The sequence below is a fragment of the Podarcis bocagei genome (genome assembly GCF_964188305.1).
Source record: "Podarcis bocagei genome assembly, chromosome: 15".
Taxonomy (NCBI): domain Eukaryota; kingdom Metazoa; phylum Chordata; class Lepidosauria; order Squamata; family Lacertidae; genus Podarcis; species Podarcis bocagei.
Window position 1 is genome coordinate 25,856,820 of NC_138141.1, and position 19,695 is coordinate 25,876,514.

A 19,695-nucleotide genomic window follows, 5' to 3' on the forward strand; every position below is an offset into this window, starting at 1 on the left:
AGGGGCCAGTCAGCTGCTCGAGAAACCTGGCATAAAGGACCTATTGGTAAAAGCTGGCCTGTATGAAATTGTTTGGAATTGTCTGCTTAGAGGGGGAACTGGATTATTTAACCTGTGTAGTTTTGTGCAACTTTTGCATAGTTTATTCTGGAATTATTTTGGATCTTGTGTGAATTAGGGAAAAGCACTATCAATACAGAGAAATTATACTAACCACCCATCCAGCATCAGAAATGCTCCTTCAGTAGTGGAGGCTACCAGCTGTGCATTGTGCCCCTGCCTTGCTTTATATGTAGGATTAGGCTGAGTTGGACCCTCTTGGTGTGGGAGGAGCTTCTCTGCCTTCCATTCCACCTGCTTCGACAGCTTTGCCTCAGCCTTCTGTTGTGCTAGCAGTTAGATTCCATAATTGCTTAAGAGGCTAGTTTATGTATCAGAAATGGAAGAAAGGGGAAATCACAATGGAAGAATATACACAAGTAGCTAACAGTTGCAGGGCGGAGGCCTGGCAGCCCAAAGCTAATAATAAAGATTTGTTCAGCTATGTTCAAAGCAAGAGGAAGAACAAGCAAGTGGTAGGCCCTCTGCATGGAGAAGATAGAGAAATGCTATTGGGTGATAGAGAGAAGGCGGAACTATGGGCCACAAACCTTTTTTTTAAAAAATCTGACTCGAATCTGTATGGACTGCAGATTGTTCCATGCAGACCACCCCTTGAACACACAAATGCTAATTCAACTGTGGTATGCTTTCTGACATCTTTTTTTTAATGTCCATTTGTTTATTTAAAGCATTTATATACCTCTGTCCTACCCACAGAAGACATGTGGCACTGAGGTTTTAAACAGCGACAGTATATATAACCCTGTGTTTCATCATGTAACCCCGTCTTTGCAGCCAAGCTGCTCTCAGGCTGTCTGCCCAAAGCTGTGTCTGTGGTGCTGACTTCATACGTACAAGCAATCCATCATTGCTGCAGTCCAGTGAAGTTAGCCTCCTCCCCAAGGGAACATTGTCACAAAGAAAGGTCAGTTGTCCTTCTGGGAGAGTTGCTGTGCTAAGTTGGTTTCAGTAACCTAGTGAAACTCCTCTAACATTTGTCTCGAACAGATGTCACCCAAATGCTAGGTAATATTTAATTCTACACAGGAACCTGCTGAACAAGTTCACACAACCCCTGGGTGGCTTCAGCAGCAAACCATCTCCCACCTCTCCAAAAGCACTTCCATGTGTCCACCACCCTTTATTTGCAGAGAACTCATCCCACCTCACTCCCCAAACCACAACAAAAGACTACTCCACACACCTTTTCTTTTTATATTTATGTAAAACATTCTTGGCAAAGTTAAATGCAACACATTAGTACAAACTTGTCAAATATTTACAATGAATTCTGTGAAGCTATTTCAAGGGCGGACACCCCTGACCTGGGAAGAGATGCCACTGGTACATTTCTGAACCCAGAATAGTCATGTTCTTCGGGGGGTGGAGTAGCCAAGTAAAATGAGGAATCAGCCTTTCAAGCACCCATCTATGTGACAAAACTGGATCTACTGATATGACTTCAATCTAAGAAACTCCCATGGTATAAATAAAAAGGAGATGAATAATCGGTCCCTCCTATCTAGGTCTTTCTCCCTTTTCACCTTTTGGAAGAACACTTCATTGAAGGCAACAACCACAGCCAACTCTCCTGTATAAGAGCAGATTATGGTGGTAAAAAGGCAGGCTTGTGCCACTTTAGACTGCAGCTAGCAGGGTCACATTTTTAAACAGTCTTCCATCTAAAACACAGTGCATGCTTATAAAGGAAGCATCTCAAGGAAATGATCGTATGAATCATTTCTTCCTTAAGTGCTAAATTATTGCATGCTCGGTGTGGAGTCGAGCATTCAAAAAATGACCCCCTCACCACCTGCAGGTTGAAGTGGTATGCTCCCCCGCTCTACCCCCTCCTTTTGCATGATATGGGGCTGTATAGTTACCTGCTGCAGAATGGGACAGTATGGTCCTGAGAGGTGGTAGGATGGACAGTAGCATTTCAGAGTATAAGTGGAAAATTCATTCATTTATTTATTTAAAAGGGAAAAACCACTTTCCTAAGTGGAAAATTAACTGCGTATACCAAACTGCATTGTTTCCTCCTTAGGTGAGACTTCATTATCTGTACTGGTGGTGGCTTGGTTTTTTTAAGCCACAGAGGACCATTCGAAAATGGTTTCTCCAACTGCATTCTTAAAACTGCACCATCCAAAATTCTGCAACTTTGTGTGCAAAGTGGCAGCGCTAAAAGAACTGAACCCAAGACCAATTCAGCCTTAGCCAGGTGCCCTGATAGGACACACTAAATCCCCCAGCTTGTTGTTTAACAGAGAGTCCTCTCCGTGCTCCCAAGCTTACTGAGAACCAAACCTCCATGTTCCCCTTATAGCTAGGCACCAGCTAACCAATATCCTACAGTGGCAGCTTTGCAAAGGGGATGGACTATATTTCTGCTTGGGGCTGGAGAGAAACTGTAGCCCTCCAAATGCTGTTGGGACTCCAAATCCTATCATCCTTGACTGTTTGCCATGTTGGCTGGAGCTAAAAAGAGCTAGATTCCAACAGCATCAGGAGGAGCCGACTAGCTCCCCATCCCTGTGCTAAGACCTTATCCCTCTTGCAGAACTACCATTTTCCCAGCCTGCAAATCATGACTGCTAATCCCAGATGGGCTTGAGTCATGCAGACATGTCTCAAAGGTGGGTGGTGCTAGCCCTTCATTTCAATTCATTCTAATAAATTATAATACTGCAAGCCTTTGCTCTGCTCTCTGCCAAGCAGCACAATGAACAAACAAAAGTGGAAAGGAGAGCTGTTTTGATTCTGAAGGCAACCCTATTCTATCACTGAGGTTTAGAGGGGGGAAGCATTTCGGCAGTGGAAGAAAATTATGCTTTGGTTGAATGCCTCTTAGAGGTAGCCATGGTTAAATCAAAACAAGATAGCGGCAGTGAAATGCCCTGGTACAGCTTCCCCTTTATTGTTGCCACCTTAGCTTGAAAAGAGAGGGGAGGGATCTGGGCCCCTGCAAAGAAACGAAACACATCAATGACATCTCCAAACTCTCTTTAAACACACACACACACACACTCCAAGAGAAAAGAAAAGAAAAATCCACTCGCCATTTTGGATATTCCAAGGCAGATTAATACAGACCATGAACAAAGGAAACACAAAACAGTCCAAAAAAAATCAAAAAATGCAATAATAATATAAAATACTGTCTGCATCCAAAGTTAAGACCATAAAATTGGTAGTTGAAAAACACCATTGCTGCAAAAGTACGCTATGCTTTTTTAAAAAAGAAGAAACACACGCTTGCCCCTCTTCCCCACCCCCACCACACGGCAGGAAATTGTTCTTGCAGCACAATGACTGGCCCCACAGCACCCTTCCAGACTGCGGAATAAAACATGGCAAGAAACTCGGAATTATCAGTTTATAGCTAGATGTGTTGGCAGCCCCCATCATTACTACTAAAAGGGGGGGGGGACCCTGTGTACTTTCTCAATCAACCTCCTTTTCTAATTTGTGACCCAAGTTTTTTCGAGTTGAAACTTAATGAATCACATGAGATTAAGAGGGAGGCGGCTTTAGCCTTCTTAAAACTTAACAAGATTCATTTGGCAACTCTTCCTCTTCTTTTGCTTTTACGTGTGTCCAGGATTCAAAGGGAACATCAAAAGGGTTAGAGCTGCCCTGGGTGTGCCAAAGGTCTTGCCCACATTTGGGGCTTTTCCTTCTAATGCCACATTCTACCACAAACCTGTCCGTTCAGCGTGACGCATCAGAAGGCTGCCATCTGATAAAACACTTCCCTTCCTGCAACTAATTGTACAGTTCCTTCCATCCTGGTCCATTTTGTTGCTGCAGGAAGAGCAGAAATACTGAGAGATAAAAGCAATTCTTCCTGCAGATTACAAGATGTCTTATTCCCCAACCACCCCCAACCCCAAATAAAGGGAAACAGGAAGAGAACAAGCTGCCCACTTTCCTTGTCTTCTACAGTTTTCTGTGCTCTGTTAACAATACTGATATGGTTTGAATCAGCACAGGATCTCCCACCTGTCATTAAACAAAACCTAAGAAGCCTTTTTTCAAAAAAGCTACATTATTACTTAAACACTGTTTGGCCTACCAACCTATTTACATTTTAAATAGAAACATTAACCACTGTTTTTTTAAGTAATCAAAATATATCTTTGCAAAAACTTTAGAATGCGGAATTCTACAAAAGGAGCAACGGTAGAAAAGCTTTGCCCTCAGTCTTGGTACCATGTTGGAATTTCAGCCCTGCTGCACAGAAGGTTTGGCTTTTGCGCTTACCTGTCCAGGGAAGCACCTGTATGCTTTGATTGGCATGGAAAGGGGTGCACAACAGGCAAGATTGCTCAATGCGGATTAGCGGGATTAGGTGATGTACGCGCACAGGGGGCATTTTGATGCAAAACCAGGAAGAAGTGTTCTCATGCTGGCCTGAAAATGGCTGAAACGTTGCAGAGACATTGAATAGGAAATTCAGCAAAGGTTCTCTGTCCCACTCTATCCTGCTTCGTGTGGATTTCTTGGGAATTTTGCTGTGGGCAAAACCTCAATTTGGAGACACCAAACCGGGGGTGGAGGAGCAGGATGACACAACCAACTTGTGGCACTGGAAACTGACAAGGCTGAGCTGACCATGCACCATCTGATCAGCCTACTGAATAATAAAAAAGATGGAATGACCAAAGAATCCTCCCAAGCAGTTAAATCAGATTCACACAAACACACAAATATATATATATTTTGCCAACACCACCCTCCAAATCCCAGCCTTTCTAACAACGTGATAATTGAATCCACAAGTTACACTGGCTGGCTGAAGGCAGCATTACCAAGAAAACCCTTAACACCTGGATAACTCCTAATACAGGTAGGGGTGGCTCACATGACCAGATGCTCCACCATACAGAATAAAACACCCCGCACAGAGAAAACTAGAATGTCAACAAGAAGGATTTTTGCCTAACCTTCCCGACGGCATGCTATTTTTCAATGTGAGAATCATTCACTTAGTTCTGTCATTGCTGATACAGAGGTTCACTGCCAGAACTACAATCTGATGTCCATCACCTAAGCCCAAATTAAGCTGTTATAGTGAAGTGTGGTGATGGCATGACAACTGTCAACTACAAGGTGGGGAGGCGTGAGCCAGAGACGGTGTAGGATCAGAGGAATGGCTATCTTAGACCAAATCCCACCCTCTTAATCTGCCTTCTCCGCCAGCATAAAGTTACGACAACGAAATACCTTGTCATACCTTAACAAACACTCAGTGGGGAGAAGGGAATGGCTGTCCTACTTACTTCCTCACTGCCTGTTCCTAGACACAATGGAGGATTGCAACTGACTCAGAAGAAAATCACAGCAGAGTGTCAAGAGCATATAAGCCTCAGCAAGGAATGCGGTACAAGCCTATATCTAGTCTATATCTAGACTCGTGAGAAGGTGCCGCCCCCACGCCTAGAGTACTTTTGTGAAAGGGAATGGTGCACAAAAGACATCAATAAAGACTATGGTAGCCTCCTAAGCCCTAGGATGCTTTGATGGCAGAAGGCTCATGGCATCCTATTTGTGCAGTGTGTGTTGTCATGGGAACTGCATCCTATGGCACCATCCTGGAATTCCTGCCATCTCCATGTGTTGATTGGTGCCTTGTGTGCATGTTTAATAAGCGGACACTGTTGGCGAGAATTACAGCAATTGGCTGGCAGCAACGTAGTTTCTGGGGGGTTCTGGAAGTGTCTGCTGTTTCCGTTATTTGCACTTTAGGAAAACGAAAGCACACACTGCTTCTGTGCTTTTCAACGCAGCTGCTGCAAGAGCGAAGGATCCCAACTCAAAGCATCAGGTCACCAGATGCTTAGCTGGCCAGTAGGGCCTTTCTGATCTCTCTAGGCAGAATTTCGTTCTACTGCCATTGTTAACACTTCTGTGAATTAAGAGAGAGAGAGAGAGAAGAAATGGGAAAGGAAGTAGTGTAAACCCATTTCTAAGATTTCCCCTTTTAAGTGCTGGTAGCCTGGCAGTCTGTAAAACGCTGGCAGGAGGCAGCTCCACAGCCTCCAGTGGCATGGAGGAATGATGGAGGAACGTGGTCCCATGGATACTTTTAGGGAATCGTTTTTTCTCCTGCCAAAGGTCCTCTCCTTGTCCACAGGGTCTGGACTGTGCTGATCTACATGGCACTTTCCAGGGAAAGAGAGATTGGTTTGGTTATTTTTAAAAAGAAAGAAAAAAAGAAATCATCGCTTGACTTTGGCCAAAAAATAAAAATCAGGTATGCACACATGTGTGAATGTGTTTGTGTGTGCATGGGTGATTTGTTCGGTATTCCTCTAAAGCGCATCCATGCACACGCCGTTTGTTATCTGCTCTTTCATAAAGAGTTCCAGAAGGAGGTTCTATCCATATTCCATTCTTGCTGATGGGCAAAATCCAGATTTCTCCTGCCATTTCATATCACAAATGAGGACTTGTGCCTGAAGTCACCCTGGAATGGAGAAACAAGAAAGGTTTTCAGGTGGGGGGTATAGAAGTTCTATAGGGTACACCTCCTGCAACTGCTTGGCCCAGCCTAAATTAAAGCAAAGTCATTCTATGAAACGGAGTCATTATAGGCCATTTTTGTATCCTACACTTAAGACTGATGAGGGGTTCTGGGTTTTCCACACATCCCTTTGGTCCCTGTGGCTTCAGAATGGAGGCGATGGAGTCCAGAAAGCAGCACTCTGTTCTTCCTCCTCCTTGGCCTCCCACTCACACCTGCCACATGTAGTGCTCCAACCAGCACAATCTCCTGAGACTTCCCTGGCCTCTTCCTATAGATGGAGTCATGCAAAGGCGGCTGCAGCTCACCCTTTAGCTTGTGGTTCTGAATGACTCCAGGGCTCCTTAAAGCAGCCACCTGTGTGTTTCTGCTGCAGGGTAGATATTTTGTTTCTCTCACCTGCCTGAGAAGGTCAGACAGATGGGAAAGTGGCAACCAGATCAAGCCGCGCATGGGCAGGAAGGGTGCTTGTTAACGGCACTCGATCACATTCCTCCCTTTCTTGCCTCGCTTCACTCATTCCTCCCTTTCTTTTGTCGGCTCCCCTACCGTTGAAATTTAGATTGCAAGCTGCTTGGGGCAGAGACCTGGCTTCCTCCATTTAACTTTCAAGGTGCTTTGTTCTGCCTTGTGAAGCTAAATAATTGCACTTGGAAGGGAAGCCCGGATTCACATCTACTCTGCACTTAAAAACCCAAAGTTGTGTGCAATGAACCTGTACACCTTGTGCAAACAAAATTACTCAGGATATAATTATTTAATCTATATAACTCTGGAGGAAAGCAGCTCTCACCCACTACTAGCAAAGGCTGAAAACTTCATGCAAAACTGGGTGGGGGGGAAGTGAAACACATAAGAAACAAATATGCAAATCAGGCCAATTTTTCTTAATTTATACAGGTCACAGAATCCACCTTTTTCCAGTCCAGCAGTTGAATTCATGGAAACATAGAATTTGTTTATCAGGAGGGCACATAGCCCTGGAACTCTACCCTAATTATTAAATGAGCATTATGGGAGACGGTGCCTTTTAAATATATATAAAAGCAGCATTGAACCAGGAAGCTTCAACATCCAAAGTCAGCACCAACGTCTATCCACCATTTGGAGCTGCCTCCCCGGCTCATCTCAAACTCCGCAGTGAATGCATCGCCCTGAGATCTAACCTATTTCAAATGTATCTATTGACTTTGGGCCCTGGGGGACCTTCTTACCTCTTCATCTGTGCGGATGTAGTTCACGCCGTCTGGCTTTGCTGGAGTCTTGTAGCTGGAAACAAGGAATAAACAATTTACTCGCGGCACGGAAAGAAGGCTCTTAGTTAGATCACTGGTTTTCAAGCATCTGCTGCTGGGAGGACTGTGTGTGTGCTCCCTCACATGATTTTACCTATGTATTTATTTAGAAGAGATCGCAGAGAACATTACAAAGCCGCAGGATAAAATGCATAGAGACATCACCTTGCCAACAAAGGTCCATATAGTTAAAGCTATGGTTTTCCCAGTAGTGATGTATGGAAGTGAGAGCTGGACCATAAAGAAGGCTGTTCGCCGAAGAATTGATGCTTTTGAATTATGGGGCTGGAGGAGACTCTTGAGAGTCCCATGGACTGCAAGAAGATCAAACCTATCCATTCTTAAGGAAATCAGCCCTGAGTGCTCACTGGAAGGACAGATCCTGAAGCTGAGGCTCCAATACTTTGGCCACCTCATAAGAAGAGAAGACTCCCTGGAAAAGACTCTGACGTTGGGAAAGGTGGAGGGCACAAGGGGAAGGGGATGACAGAGGACGAGATGGTTGGATAGTGTCTTCGAAGCTACCAGCATGAGTTTGACCAAACTGCGGGAGGCAGTGGAAGACAGAAGTGCCTGGCGTGCTCTGGTCCATGGGGTCACGAAGAGTCGGACACGACTAAACAACAACAACAAAAATGCATAGGCTGGTTTGGGACTCAGAAAGGAAGCACAGTGCTCTGTAGCTGCGGCTTGAACTCTTATAAGCCAGGAAGTCCAAAAAGGTTTCCCCATGATGGCAAATCGAAAGGGCCAAAGTTTCTTTCCACTGCACTGAAATAAGCAGACATGAATTCTGAGAATGCCCATTTGGAGCAATACTAAAGGAGTCCAAGGAGAAGGCAAGACAAAATGCTGACAGGAGTGAAGTTGGGAGGGACGGGAAGGAGAAAGAAAGCTGTGGGCACTAACCCGCCTTTTAGGCAGAACTTGGTGGTTTGGTAGTTTGGCATTTGGCTAGGAGAAAATGCTCCCTGACCCAAGAGCAACCTTGCTGAGCTGTGTGCTCTGCACAGTGGGCTCATTTGTACCTCACTCTCAGCAGACCTGCACCTTCGAACAGCTGCATCATGGGAGAACAGCTAGGGAAAGCAACTTTTTCGAGCGTTTAGAAGAGTTTGTTTCTGTCTTAGTATTGATTATATAAAGCCAAATAACACACACTTACTGCTCTTTGTGTTATGTATATGCCCTGCGATTAAACAGAAACATCGAACTGAAGATATACCCAAGCTGGAGCACTTCAACGGCTGCTCTAAGAGCAAGGGTGATCTCCAACTCTTAAGCCCCGGCAGCTCGGAAGCCTGAGTCAGTTTTAACAAATAAGATGGGAACAACGTTATCTTTCTCTGGTCACTGCCCCAGGGTCTTCCTTTTCCTCGGGTGTCATTTCCTGTTGTGACTAATTTTAAGCCATCTGCTCCCTTTGGGCTCACTCGCTACTGCAGCTGGTCGCAGGAAAGTTGCCTCATTTCACGTCACCCAGCAGATGCAGTAACGGGAAAGCTGAGCACCAGATGACAGAAATGAAAAAGTCAGGCATCTCAGCCCAAGGTTTCTGCCCAGTGCCAGTAAGTTAAAACTACTGTGTTCAGAAGCCATGGTGCAAAACTCCACAGGCACAGATTAAAGGGCACAGGGACCCTGTTGAGAATGGGCCTTGCATCTCCATCCTGCCTTATTTCACTTGTGTGCTCCCCACATCCTAACGTGCAGCATTCCAGAAGCCCTGGTTCTCTCAGGATGGGCAAATCTGCTACAGTCAGAGCTTATCCCCCAGCTTCAAAAATCACCATCACCCCCATTTCTTTTGATGAGGGAATGTGAACACCCACCCACAGAACAAGGCTGGCACTGTCTTCACAGGGAGATGCTTCATCACAGGTCAGACAATCTGTCCACCTAACCTAGTATTGCCAGCTCTGGCTGGCAGTGTCTCCCCAGGGTTCTCAAGTAGAAACAGACTTTTCCCATCAGCTGGCAAACAGATCCTTTTAAACTAGAGATTCTTTGAACTGGACCTGAGACTTTCTGCATGCAGAAGAACACACTCATTGCCACTGACTTGTCGTCCCTCCCACACTTTGAAATACAGTGGTACCTCGGGTTACATACGCTTCAGGTTACAGACTCTGCTAACCCAGAAATAGTACCTCGGGTTAAGAACTTTGCTTCAGGATGAGAACAGAAATCATGCTCCGGCAGCGCGGCGGCAGCGGGCAGCCCCATTAGCTAAAGTGGTGCTTCAGGTTAAGAACAGTTTCAGGTTAAGAACAGACCTCCGGAACAAATTAAGTACTTAACCCGAGGTACCACTGAACAATCATACCTCATGTTATGTTTGCTTCATGTTACGTTCTTTCTGGTTACGTCCCGCGGCAACCCATAAGTACCGGAAAGGGTTACTTCCAGGTCTCGCCGCTCGCACATGTGCAGAAACGCAAAATGACGTAATGCGCATGCACAGAAGCAATGAATTGCAACCCGTGCATGCGCAGACGCGCCACTGCAGGTTGCACTCTTTTCATGTTGCGAACGTGCCACCGGAACAGATCCTGTTCACAACCAGAGGTACCACTGTAGCAATATTGCCAAGGATCGTTTCCTTTAATGTTTCTCCAATGTTTTAATGTTTCTCTCCATTCAAAGTAGGGAGAGTAGGCCACTGCTTGTGCTTCCGTCGGAAGGCAGCTGCCTATGTGAGCTGACTGTCCTGCAGCCATTCGGAGCGTCCCTTGGTTAGAATTCTTTTACCTTGTGTAATGAGCGCTCAGTTCATTGCACCAGATTTGAGGCATTTGCTCTTTAAAGCAGTTGGCCTTACATGCAACCCTGTCCCATGTGTGCATGCAGATTGGTTTTAATCACATGGTCTTTCGCTCCCTCTGCTGAGAGAAAATCACCCGGGGGGGAAAGCAGTGAGATGAGGAATCAGTTGCTTAGGCTTACCTATTTCCATTTTGCTTGTTATTCACAAATAATCCCTTCCTGTAGGCGCAGCAGATTCCCACCGTAGTCAGCAAGAGGACAGCGAGGACCACCATGACCCCTCCAACAATCCCAGCAATGTTAAGGTCATCTGGAGGAGAAAAGACAGCCATGAACATCCAGCCCCTCCTTTTTTTGCAGGGGAAAGAATGCATCCTGAACATCAGCAAAAAAACACCCCTGCCCCACTTCCTAGACTCACAGACTTCCATCTCCATCTCCTCGCACCAGGCATCGCCCACGGCATTCGTCGCTCTACAGGTGTAACGGCCCGTGTCTCCTTTTTGCACTTCGCTGAAGACCTGCACAAATACAAGTTGTGATTCCCAGTAATAGGTGGTATTTATGAAAGCTTTCCGCAAGCACTCAGTGTGTTTCTTGCACAGTACATCCTATGAGATTGTACCCTTTCAGAATGGGGTGTTGGGGTGGTTGGAGGGGGAGGTCACATATTTGAAGGCTCCTTCCATCAAAAAAACTCCCTGCGTGTAGAAAAAGCAGCACTTAAAAGAGAGGAAGGTTTAAGCCTAGCATGCTTTCTGCATACAGGGACATTTTCTACATGAAGAGCGTGAAATACCGTATTTTTCGCCCCATAAGACGCACCGGCCCATAAGACGCATCTAGATTTTAGGGGGGGAAATAAAGGAAAAAATTTTTATTTCCCCCCCAGGTGCGCTGCGCTACACCAGGAGCTTGGGGCGTGCGGAGCTCAGCGCGCCCCAAGCTTCTGCGTGCCGGCAAGGTCTCCGCTAGCGTGAGAGAGCCGGGCGCCTCTCCCAGGGCTAGCGGACCCCTGCGCTAATCCAGAAGCTTGGGGCAAGCTGAGGTCAGCGCGCCCCAAGCTTCTGCGTGCCGGCAAGCAGTCCGCTGCCGCCCCCAGCCTCCCGCACCCGGCAGGAGGTCCCGCTGGGTGCGCGAGGCTTGGGGCGGCAGCGGACTGCTTGCGCGCAACTAGAAGCTTGGGGCTTGCTGAGCTCAGCGCGCGCCAAGCTTCTGCATGCCGGCAAGCAGTCCGCTGCCGCCCCCAGCCTCCCGCACCCGGCAGGAGGTCCCGCCGGGTGCGCAAGGCTTGGGGCGGCAGCGGACTGCTTGCGCGCCCCTAGAAGCTTGGGGCGTGCTGAGCTCAGCACGCCCCAAGCTTCTAGGGGCGCGCAAGCAGTCCGCTGCCGCCCCAAGCCTCGCGCACCCGGTGGGACCTCCTGCCGGGTGCGCGAGGCTTGCAGACACTCGCCGGAAGCAGGGGGAGCCCTCCAGAGGGCTCCCCGTGCTTCGGGCGACAGGCTGCCGCCCCAAGCCTCGCGCACCCGGTGGGACCTCCTGCCGGGCGCGCGAGGCTTGCAGGCATTCGCCCCATAAGATGCACCCCGATTTCCCCTTCATTTTTGGAGGGGAAAAAGTGCGTCTTATGGGGCGAAAAATACGGTAAATGCATATCCCTCCCATTTCCTTCCTCTCATCTCCCCACTGCACTGAATTATATACCAGGAGGGGCTGTCCTCTTGTATTTTGTAAAGCACAATGCATGCCTATTGAAGGCCGAGTAATACCTATAATATTCCCCCCCCCCATCTGCATTCTGAAATGGTACAGTCCCAGATGTCTGCACCACATGCCTCCCCCCCCCCCCGAATGTGTAAACTGGCTCTGAACTCTACCTAGAGAATTAGAAGCTACAAGTGGGGCCTGAACCAGAATGTGGCAGTGTGTACCCTTCCTCCTAATGGGAGCATTCGTTTTCAGGGATCCAGACATTGAGCTGTACCCCCTTTCCAAGGCACTCCATTCCATTTCCAACATCTGGTTTTCTTTTCCAATTGACAGGTGAACATTCCAGGGCTACTGACCATGCTTTGTCGTCAGTCAGATACTTTCCCCAGTTTTTGTATTTCTGGAAACCTCTGGGTTCCACAGAGCCTTGCTGGTGATTCCTCCCTCCTGCTTCTCAGTGGCCACTCAAGTTCACCATTATAAAAATTGATGGGGCTGAGAGCGAGAGCACAAAAAGCCGATCTGCAGGGAATGCAGAACATTCCCCCAGCCTGCTAGGCCCATGGAATGCAGGGAGCCCCAGAAATGACCTGGCACTTTGACTGTCTCTACTTGATATGAATAATGGAAGCATTCCCCATGCTGTGCTAGGCCGGTGGTCCAGGAACGAACCAGCAACCGGTTCTCCCCTGGCAGAAAACTGCTGAGGAAGCCCTCTCTTGCCAAAGTGTAAATTGAGGCTGGCAGAGGACATCGTGAGTGCCTGCTGAAGGGACAGAAGTGTCTCCTACGTTCTGTACCTATATTTAGCACTTGGAAGAACTACTGAACATTTTAAGGAGGGAAAGATCAAAGAGAGGCTGGCAGCTGCTTCGCTCTCTTCGTGTGCAACGTTGGGAAAAAGGTGCTCCGCTACAAATGCTAGTGGGGTTATAGCATCAATTAGTAAAATGGAGAAAATGAATGCCGGCAGGGAGGGCATTTTTTCTTCTCTTGTTAGTGACTGGAACTCAAGAGTAACCCAATGAAACAGGCAAGCATTAAGGAAATCTTTCTCCCCTTTATTTGACGCACAATTAACTTATAGGAGTCGCTGCCACAAAATGAGGTAATAGGTTGATCATACATGGCTTGCAAATAAAAGGACTGGCCAAACTAGTGGAGGGATGGACTATCGTTTAGCTACTATGATAGCCTAACAGAGCCTGCATGCTCAGATGCAGTCTACCTACGAATACCAGGATGCTGGGGACAAATAACAGAGGAGGAAAGGTGGTCTTTGCCATCCTGTTTGTGAGCTATCACAAAGCATCTGCTGGAGCAGGGAGTCCTCATTGTTTGAAGCAGAATACTGGACTAGATAAAAGTTCACTATGAGCCACCGAGGCAATGCCCTGTCAGTTCCCTCCAGACCCCAAGTGTGATGAGTTGTATATCAGCCATTATTGCTAAGGTTTGGCCAGCTTGGCATCACCAGCTCCCATTAGGAACACAGGAAGTTGCCTTATACTGATTCATGCCCCTAGTCCACCTAGCTCTGTATTGTCTACACTGACCAGCAGCATCTCTCCAGTGTTTCAGACAGCGCTACCTGGAGATGCCAGGACTTGAACCTGGTGCCTCCCGCATGCAAAACAGATGCTCTACCACTGAGATATGACCCTTCTCCAAAAGTGAAACACTGCTCTGAGTGACAGCCATCAAAGCAGCAACTTGAGTGCCTATATGGTTCTTTGGCCGGGCTGGGTAGAGCTGAAAGGGCCTGAGTGCAACAACATCTGGAGGGTACCAGTCTGTGAAAGGCTGACCTAAACCGTAAGAATAAGCCATTAGTACAAAGAGCTTTCTTTTAGAAACAGATTTTCTTTTCTTTTAAATTTCTGAATGAGTATTCTACATAAAATATAACAGCACCCAGTCTTGCAGCATTATAATATGCGTTCTGGTACGCATTAAAAAGGTAACGATTTCTGGAAAAAGGAAAAAGCTCTACAGAAATAATCTCTGCTCCTGCCCCCCAGCATCTGTTAATCTAGCAATTTGTGCTATTTCTAAAGTTCTTAACTACCATCCCAAAAAGGTGGGCGGCAACACCATATACCATCATTCAGTCAGAAATGAATTTGCAGCCACCGAGAAATAATATATTTTAGGTTTTGCGCTACCACCTTCCTGCTTTGCTACAGCTTTCAGAGTGGAGAGATGTTGGAGTATCCCTGGAGGAGGATGCTGGACCCACCCACAGCTGATTTGCAATAGCTGGCCTGAAACCAGCCTTTTGGGTGGAGCAGGAGGTTAAAAGGGGAATAAAATAGTTGTTTATCTGCTAATTAGTGGGTCAGAGCATTGTTTGTTTATTATCTGAGTGTGGTTTGCAAGGCGGGTGTGTTCTTTCATAAATGTTAACATTAGGCAATATATTGATGATGCAACCCCCCCTTATGTTATTTTTGTGTGGGTGTCGCTTGGAGACCTTTTCCAAGAAAAAAAAATGACCGTGCAAATCGGGTATGTCTGGGTACACATTTATGCACATCAGCCACATTACTTGTGACATTGTGAGCATCAAAGGTAAAGGTGAAGGACCCCTGGATGGTTAAGTCCAGGGGGATGCCCGTATGTCCCCACTCCTCATTGAGAATTTCCATTTCAGTGAATGTCTGAACAAGTTAATAGCATTATAGTTAGGGGTGAACAGAGGAACATCCAATTCAGGGGTGGCTAAACTGTGCCCCTTCAGATGTTGCTGAACTACACCTCCCATAATCCTTGGCCACTGACCGTGCTTGATAGGGCTGACAGGACTTTTGGTTCACAACATCTGGAGGGCACCAACATTGGCTAACCCTGACCCAATCCAACACACTGCCCAAAAGATAGGACAATCCACCCTTCCTCTGCCTGCCTGCCTGCCGCGCCAGACTTACCAACGTGCCCGTTTTTGTGTTCACAGTGAAGGAGGAATTCTGGAATTTAGAGCTGGCTTTGGAGTCAAGAGGCAAAGTTTCACCATTACGGTACCATTTGTAAGTTGGTTCAGGGAAGCCTTCCTTTTCCTGGCAGTGGAGAGTAGCAGATTTACCCACAGGCACTGACTGGGGCACTCGGCACTTTGGGGCCACTGGTTTCACTGTTGGGGAAAGAGATGCCCACTAGGTAAGTCAGACTGGTTAATCATTTGCCGCTATTCACATCCCACCCAACATGTGTTTCATTCACCCCTTCATGCTGAATAGAGTAGAAGCTAAACCACTCCAAGTCGGTTACAAAATAAAGACAAAGCAGCGCCACTCCAATGAACAAAACATGCACAATGCTTGGGTGTGGTTTTGCCCCCCAGTCTTGTGAGCCAGAGAGCAGGGCAGCAACAGAGCAAGGCAGAGACAGGCCACAGCTGCAGGCCTCACTCTGCGCTGTAATTAGCCCCACAGATCACACCAAGCCGGCTCTCAAGAAGCATGATCTGAGCGGATTGGGAAATTGGTGATTGGTTGATTTTTAGCACATTATAAGATCAAGCTGCTTTAAATAATAACAACAATAATGGCTCCCTGCTCCTGGTCTCAGAAGCTAGGCAGACATCAAGGCTGAATAGGGGACCAACATAGCAAGCTTGCCAGGCATCAACTGCTGTCTCACTGTCCGTTTGGCATCCATCAGCCCTTATCGCAAAGCGACAGAGCAGAAGTTCTGCAGCTGAGCTCCTGGGACTTCGGGTTAAGAAGATTCTCAGGTGACAGGGCTGGAAGAAACCTCCCCTTGAGACTGGGAAGACTCTTCTGCTTAAAGTAGACAGCAGTGAGCTAGAGAGACTGGTAAAAGGTACTTTCATGTACTCATATATTTCTCCTTCTCCAAAGAATTTATAGCTAATATATTTTACATTTTTAAAAAAGCTGCACATCTTAAGGGGAAATGCATTGAAAAGCACTGGAAAAGCTGCAGTTTATGGGAAATTTGCTCACAAAATGTGTACAATTAAATGCAGGCTTTTTGTACCTTTTGAAAAATCTGCACATAACAGGATGTGCAGGTCTATGACTGAGCGCCAGCGGGAATGGAACAGGATGGAACGAAGCCATTCCTAGCACCAAGTGATTTGAACAAAAGGCATCCAATCCCCGTGTACGTGCACAATGTGAGGATATCTAGGCTTATACCATGAACTGTCAGGTTGATGTTGATCTCAGCTCCAATATGCGTGTCTTCAGGAGCCGCAACCTCGCACCGGTAGATGCCTTTATCTGCACGGGTCACATTGTGGATGATCAGTGATGTCCTCCCATGGAGCTCTGCACGGTCCACCCAGTCTCCTACAGAAAGACAAGGAAGAAGGGTGGAAGGTGTCCCCTGATACATCCGGCCCCCTGGAAATCTTAGTTAGCTCTCATAGCTCACAAAGCCTTAAGTGGAAATGGCAAAAAGTTCTAGGCACCCATCTGCTTTTTTGAAACTCTGAACAGAAAGTTGCTCAGGGTTCAAACGAAACCTCAAGAAGAAAATCACTGCAAACATTTCCTACCCTGCATCTTGTGGTCAAAATACACGTAGCTTGTGTCCTTGCCCGCAATTTTCTTCCATTCAATCCTAGGATTGACTGTCTTGGTGGAAGTGATGATGCAGGAAAGCTCAGCACCTGCAGAAGGAACACACACAAGCACAGATTAAGGAGGAACATCTTGTCATTTACGTAGCCTTTCCAGGGAAAAGCCTCGCCCGGTGAAGCCAAGAATCTCGCCTTCCATCTGCCTCCCAAGTAGAGAAAAATCTGCTGAACCTCAGAAGCTGCTGGACGGGAGATTGTGGACCCGAGCCAGCAAGTGAGCAGCCAACACAGATAGCAACTACTGGGAGAAAATACAAAAACAGTAGTCTAGTTCATGCCAACAATTTCTTGCAACTGGCTGGACATGCTGGGTGTGAGGTGACAGAGGGGGTGTCTCTTAAAAGGATCAGAGGGTTGGGGTTTGGGAGAAAGTGTGCAGAGGGGGGGTTGGAACTCTCATTTTATTGTAACATATATGTATTGCCCATTAAAGGCATAGGAGCCCTGATGAAGTTGCAATTCGGAACTGTTTGGTTCCTGCAAGCACTGGCGGGGTTGGCCAGTGTGGTGCCTTCTAGATGGTGCTAGTCTGCAGCTCCAATTATTCCTGACCATGGGCAATTCTGGATGAGGCTGATGGGAGGTTGAAGTCCATCTGGAGGGCACCACATTGGCTGCTCCTGTCCCAATGAGTAGCTTGATGGCACCTGACAATGTTTGGCACTGAAGCAAAGGAGGATCAGGCCTGGTTAACATCCGGGTGAAGACTGGCTTTCATCACCATCCAGTTCTTCAGAAGGGTCATAACTCAGTGACAGAACACATGTTTTGCATGCAAAAAGTCCCATGTTCAACCTCTGGCATATCCGGGTAGGGGTGAGGAAGACTTCTGGTTCAGTTTACACACAAGCCAAGGCATGACTTGGTGCAGAAGCATGGACTCCTGGAAAGTAGATCACAGTAACTTCGGCCTTCTTCCAATACTGCTTCTGTTGCACGGCTGTGAGCTAAGCATTGCTTTGGCTTAGGCTGCCATCCGAACCCAGGCTTGTGATTTGTCCCCAACCCAGAACAAACTTTGGTTGCAGCTTGTGGTTTATCGGGAACAAGACGAACCATGAATCTGGTTTTGGCCTACACGCTAAGCCAAGCCATGGCTTGGCTCACAGCAGCAGCAAGACCAAAAGGGGAGCAAAGCGGCCATTATCTCCTCTCCAGGAGCCCCCACGTTTGTGCTAAGCCGTGTTTCGACTTTCTTTCAGAGACTGTGAACAGCCTCTGCTGTTCAGCGTAGACAATATTAAGCTATATGGAACTAAAGTATTGACCGCAAAAAGTAGCTTCCTATGTTTCTTTGCCTTGCCACACTTACGGTAAAATTCCTGCACCACGGGGTTCAAGTCAGTGGAAAACAGCTCTACGGCCAAGATTCTGTAGCCTATGAAAAACAAACAAGCGGCAGCATAAGAAACAAGAAAGGCACCTCATACATTTCTGGCCTGGAAACATTCACTTGAAGCTCTGCACCACCCCATCAAATCCCTGGAAATAAAAAAGGGGCGAGTTTAGCAAAATATGATGTAATCCTTGCTGAACTACCTACTCAGATTTAGCAGGGTTAGGGTGGTGGTAGTTATGTACAATTATATGATTCTGCTCTGCAACAGGTGGCCCAATACTAATTTAATAGAAGTGATTGACTTCTCTTCCACGTAAAAATATAGTAGCAGGAAAATAATTGTTCTACAATATGTCATCAACAGTTCAAATTAGACCTCAGCACCTGCAGGGTGTGAAATAGCAGTCTGTGCACTGCATGATGCCTTAGGTCGTCATGCATGTGCAATTATATTGGGTGTGAAATGTTGTTTAGCCTGGCAGACCAGGTCCTTAGCTCCCCAACGGGACATCAGGAAACCCGCTTCCTTTGCTGTGCAGCTTAAATTCAAGCCATGCTGCAAAGGAGGATCCCAGCTGATCCAAGAAAGGCTTGATCAAGGCCTTCAAGCCCAGCTTTTGGCGGGAAAAGGTGGTTGGGATTGATAGCTGTTGGCATCCAACAACATCTAGAAGGCCACAGGCTCCTCATCCCTTGGTTACAGGAACCTGAGGTAGATACCTCACTGAAGCTAAGCAGGTCTAAATCTGCTTATCTAGGAACCCCAAGTATACCACCCTTTTGTTCCATCGTGGTAGAAGGGGGATGTAAATGTAACAAATTTAAAAAAATGAATTAGAAGATGGAAGCGAAGAAGGCAGCCAGCACTGTATTATTGTAAGCTCAGCACTTCAAAAACAGGCTCCAGGCCACACAGAAGCTCCTTTCATTCCTCCAGCTTTGATTCCAATCTACGACTTAAGAGAATCTGTCTTTTTTTATAGCCTCACTTTCCTCCCCCTTCTGAGGTAAATACATCTCGCTAATCCCAGCAAAAATCCAAGGCGTTAAAGCAACTCGCTGAAAAGAAGCCCCAGAGGAACGCAGAGGAAAATCCCTCTGAACTCCTCCTGACATTTTTACAAAGATGTCACCACAGAGACCAGGCAAGGAGAGAGGGCGTTTTGCTCACTGTATTCCATATGTCCCCTCCCGGAGGGAGGCTGCCAAGCAAACACTCGCTTTTCTGACCTAAAGAGTTACATAGTGCTTTTTGGAGAGCTTGAGCAACTTGCCAACTCTGGTGGTGAATCTTTGGTGAAATCCCAGCAAGAGGGGCAGGAGATTTATTTGTGTCTGGCATTTCCTC

At 46.9% G+C, this 19,695-nt stretch overlaps 1 protein-coding gene across 1 annotated transcript in view; it reads right to left on the reverse strand.

The window, feature by feature from the left end:
- Positions 1–4,949: 4,949 nt before the first annotated feature.
- Positions 4,950–19,695, reverse strand: part of JAM3 (junctional adhesion molecule 3) — a 36,750-nt gene continuing 22,004 nt past the window's right edge. The window contains exons 2-9 of the mRNA XM_081172730.1: positions 18,321–18,386; positions 16,925–17,038; positions 16,563–16,715; positions 15,330–15,532; positions 11,114–11,213; positions 10,873–11,002; positions 7,846–7,900; positions 4,950–6,574 (exon numbers count right to left, since the gene is read on the reverse strand). Of these exons, the coding sequence (XP_081028856.1) occupies positions 6,539–6,574; positions 7,846–7,900; positions 10,873–11,002; positions 11,114–11,213; positions 15,330–15,532; positions 16,563–16,715; positions 16,925–17,038; positions 18,321–18,386 (857 nt within the window). The 3' untranslated portion in view covers positions 4,950–6,538. The remainder of the gene's footprint in view (positions 6,575–7,845; positions 7,901–10,872; positions 11,003–11,113; positions 11,214–15,329; positions 15,533–16,562; positions 16,716–16,924; positions 17,039–18,320; positions 18,387–19,695) is intronic.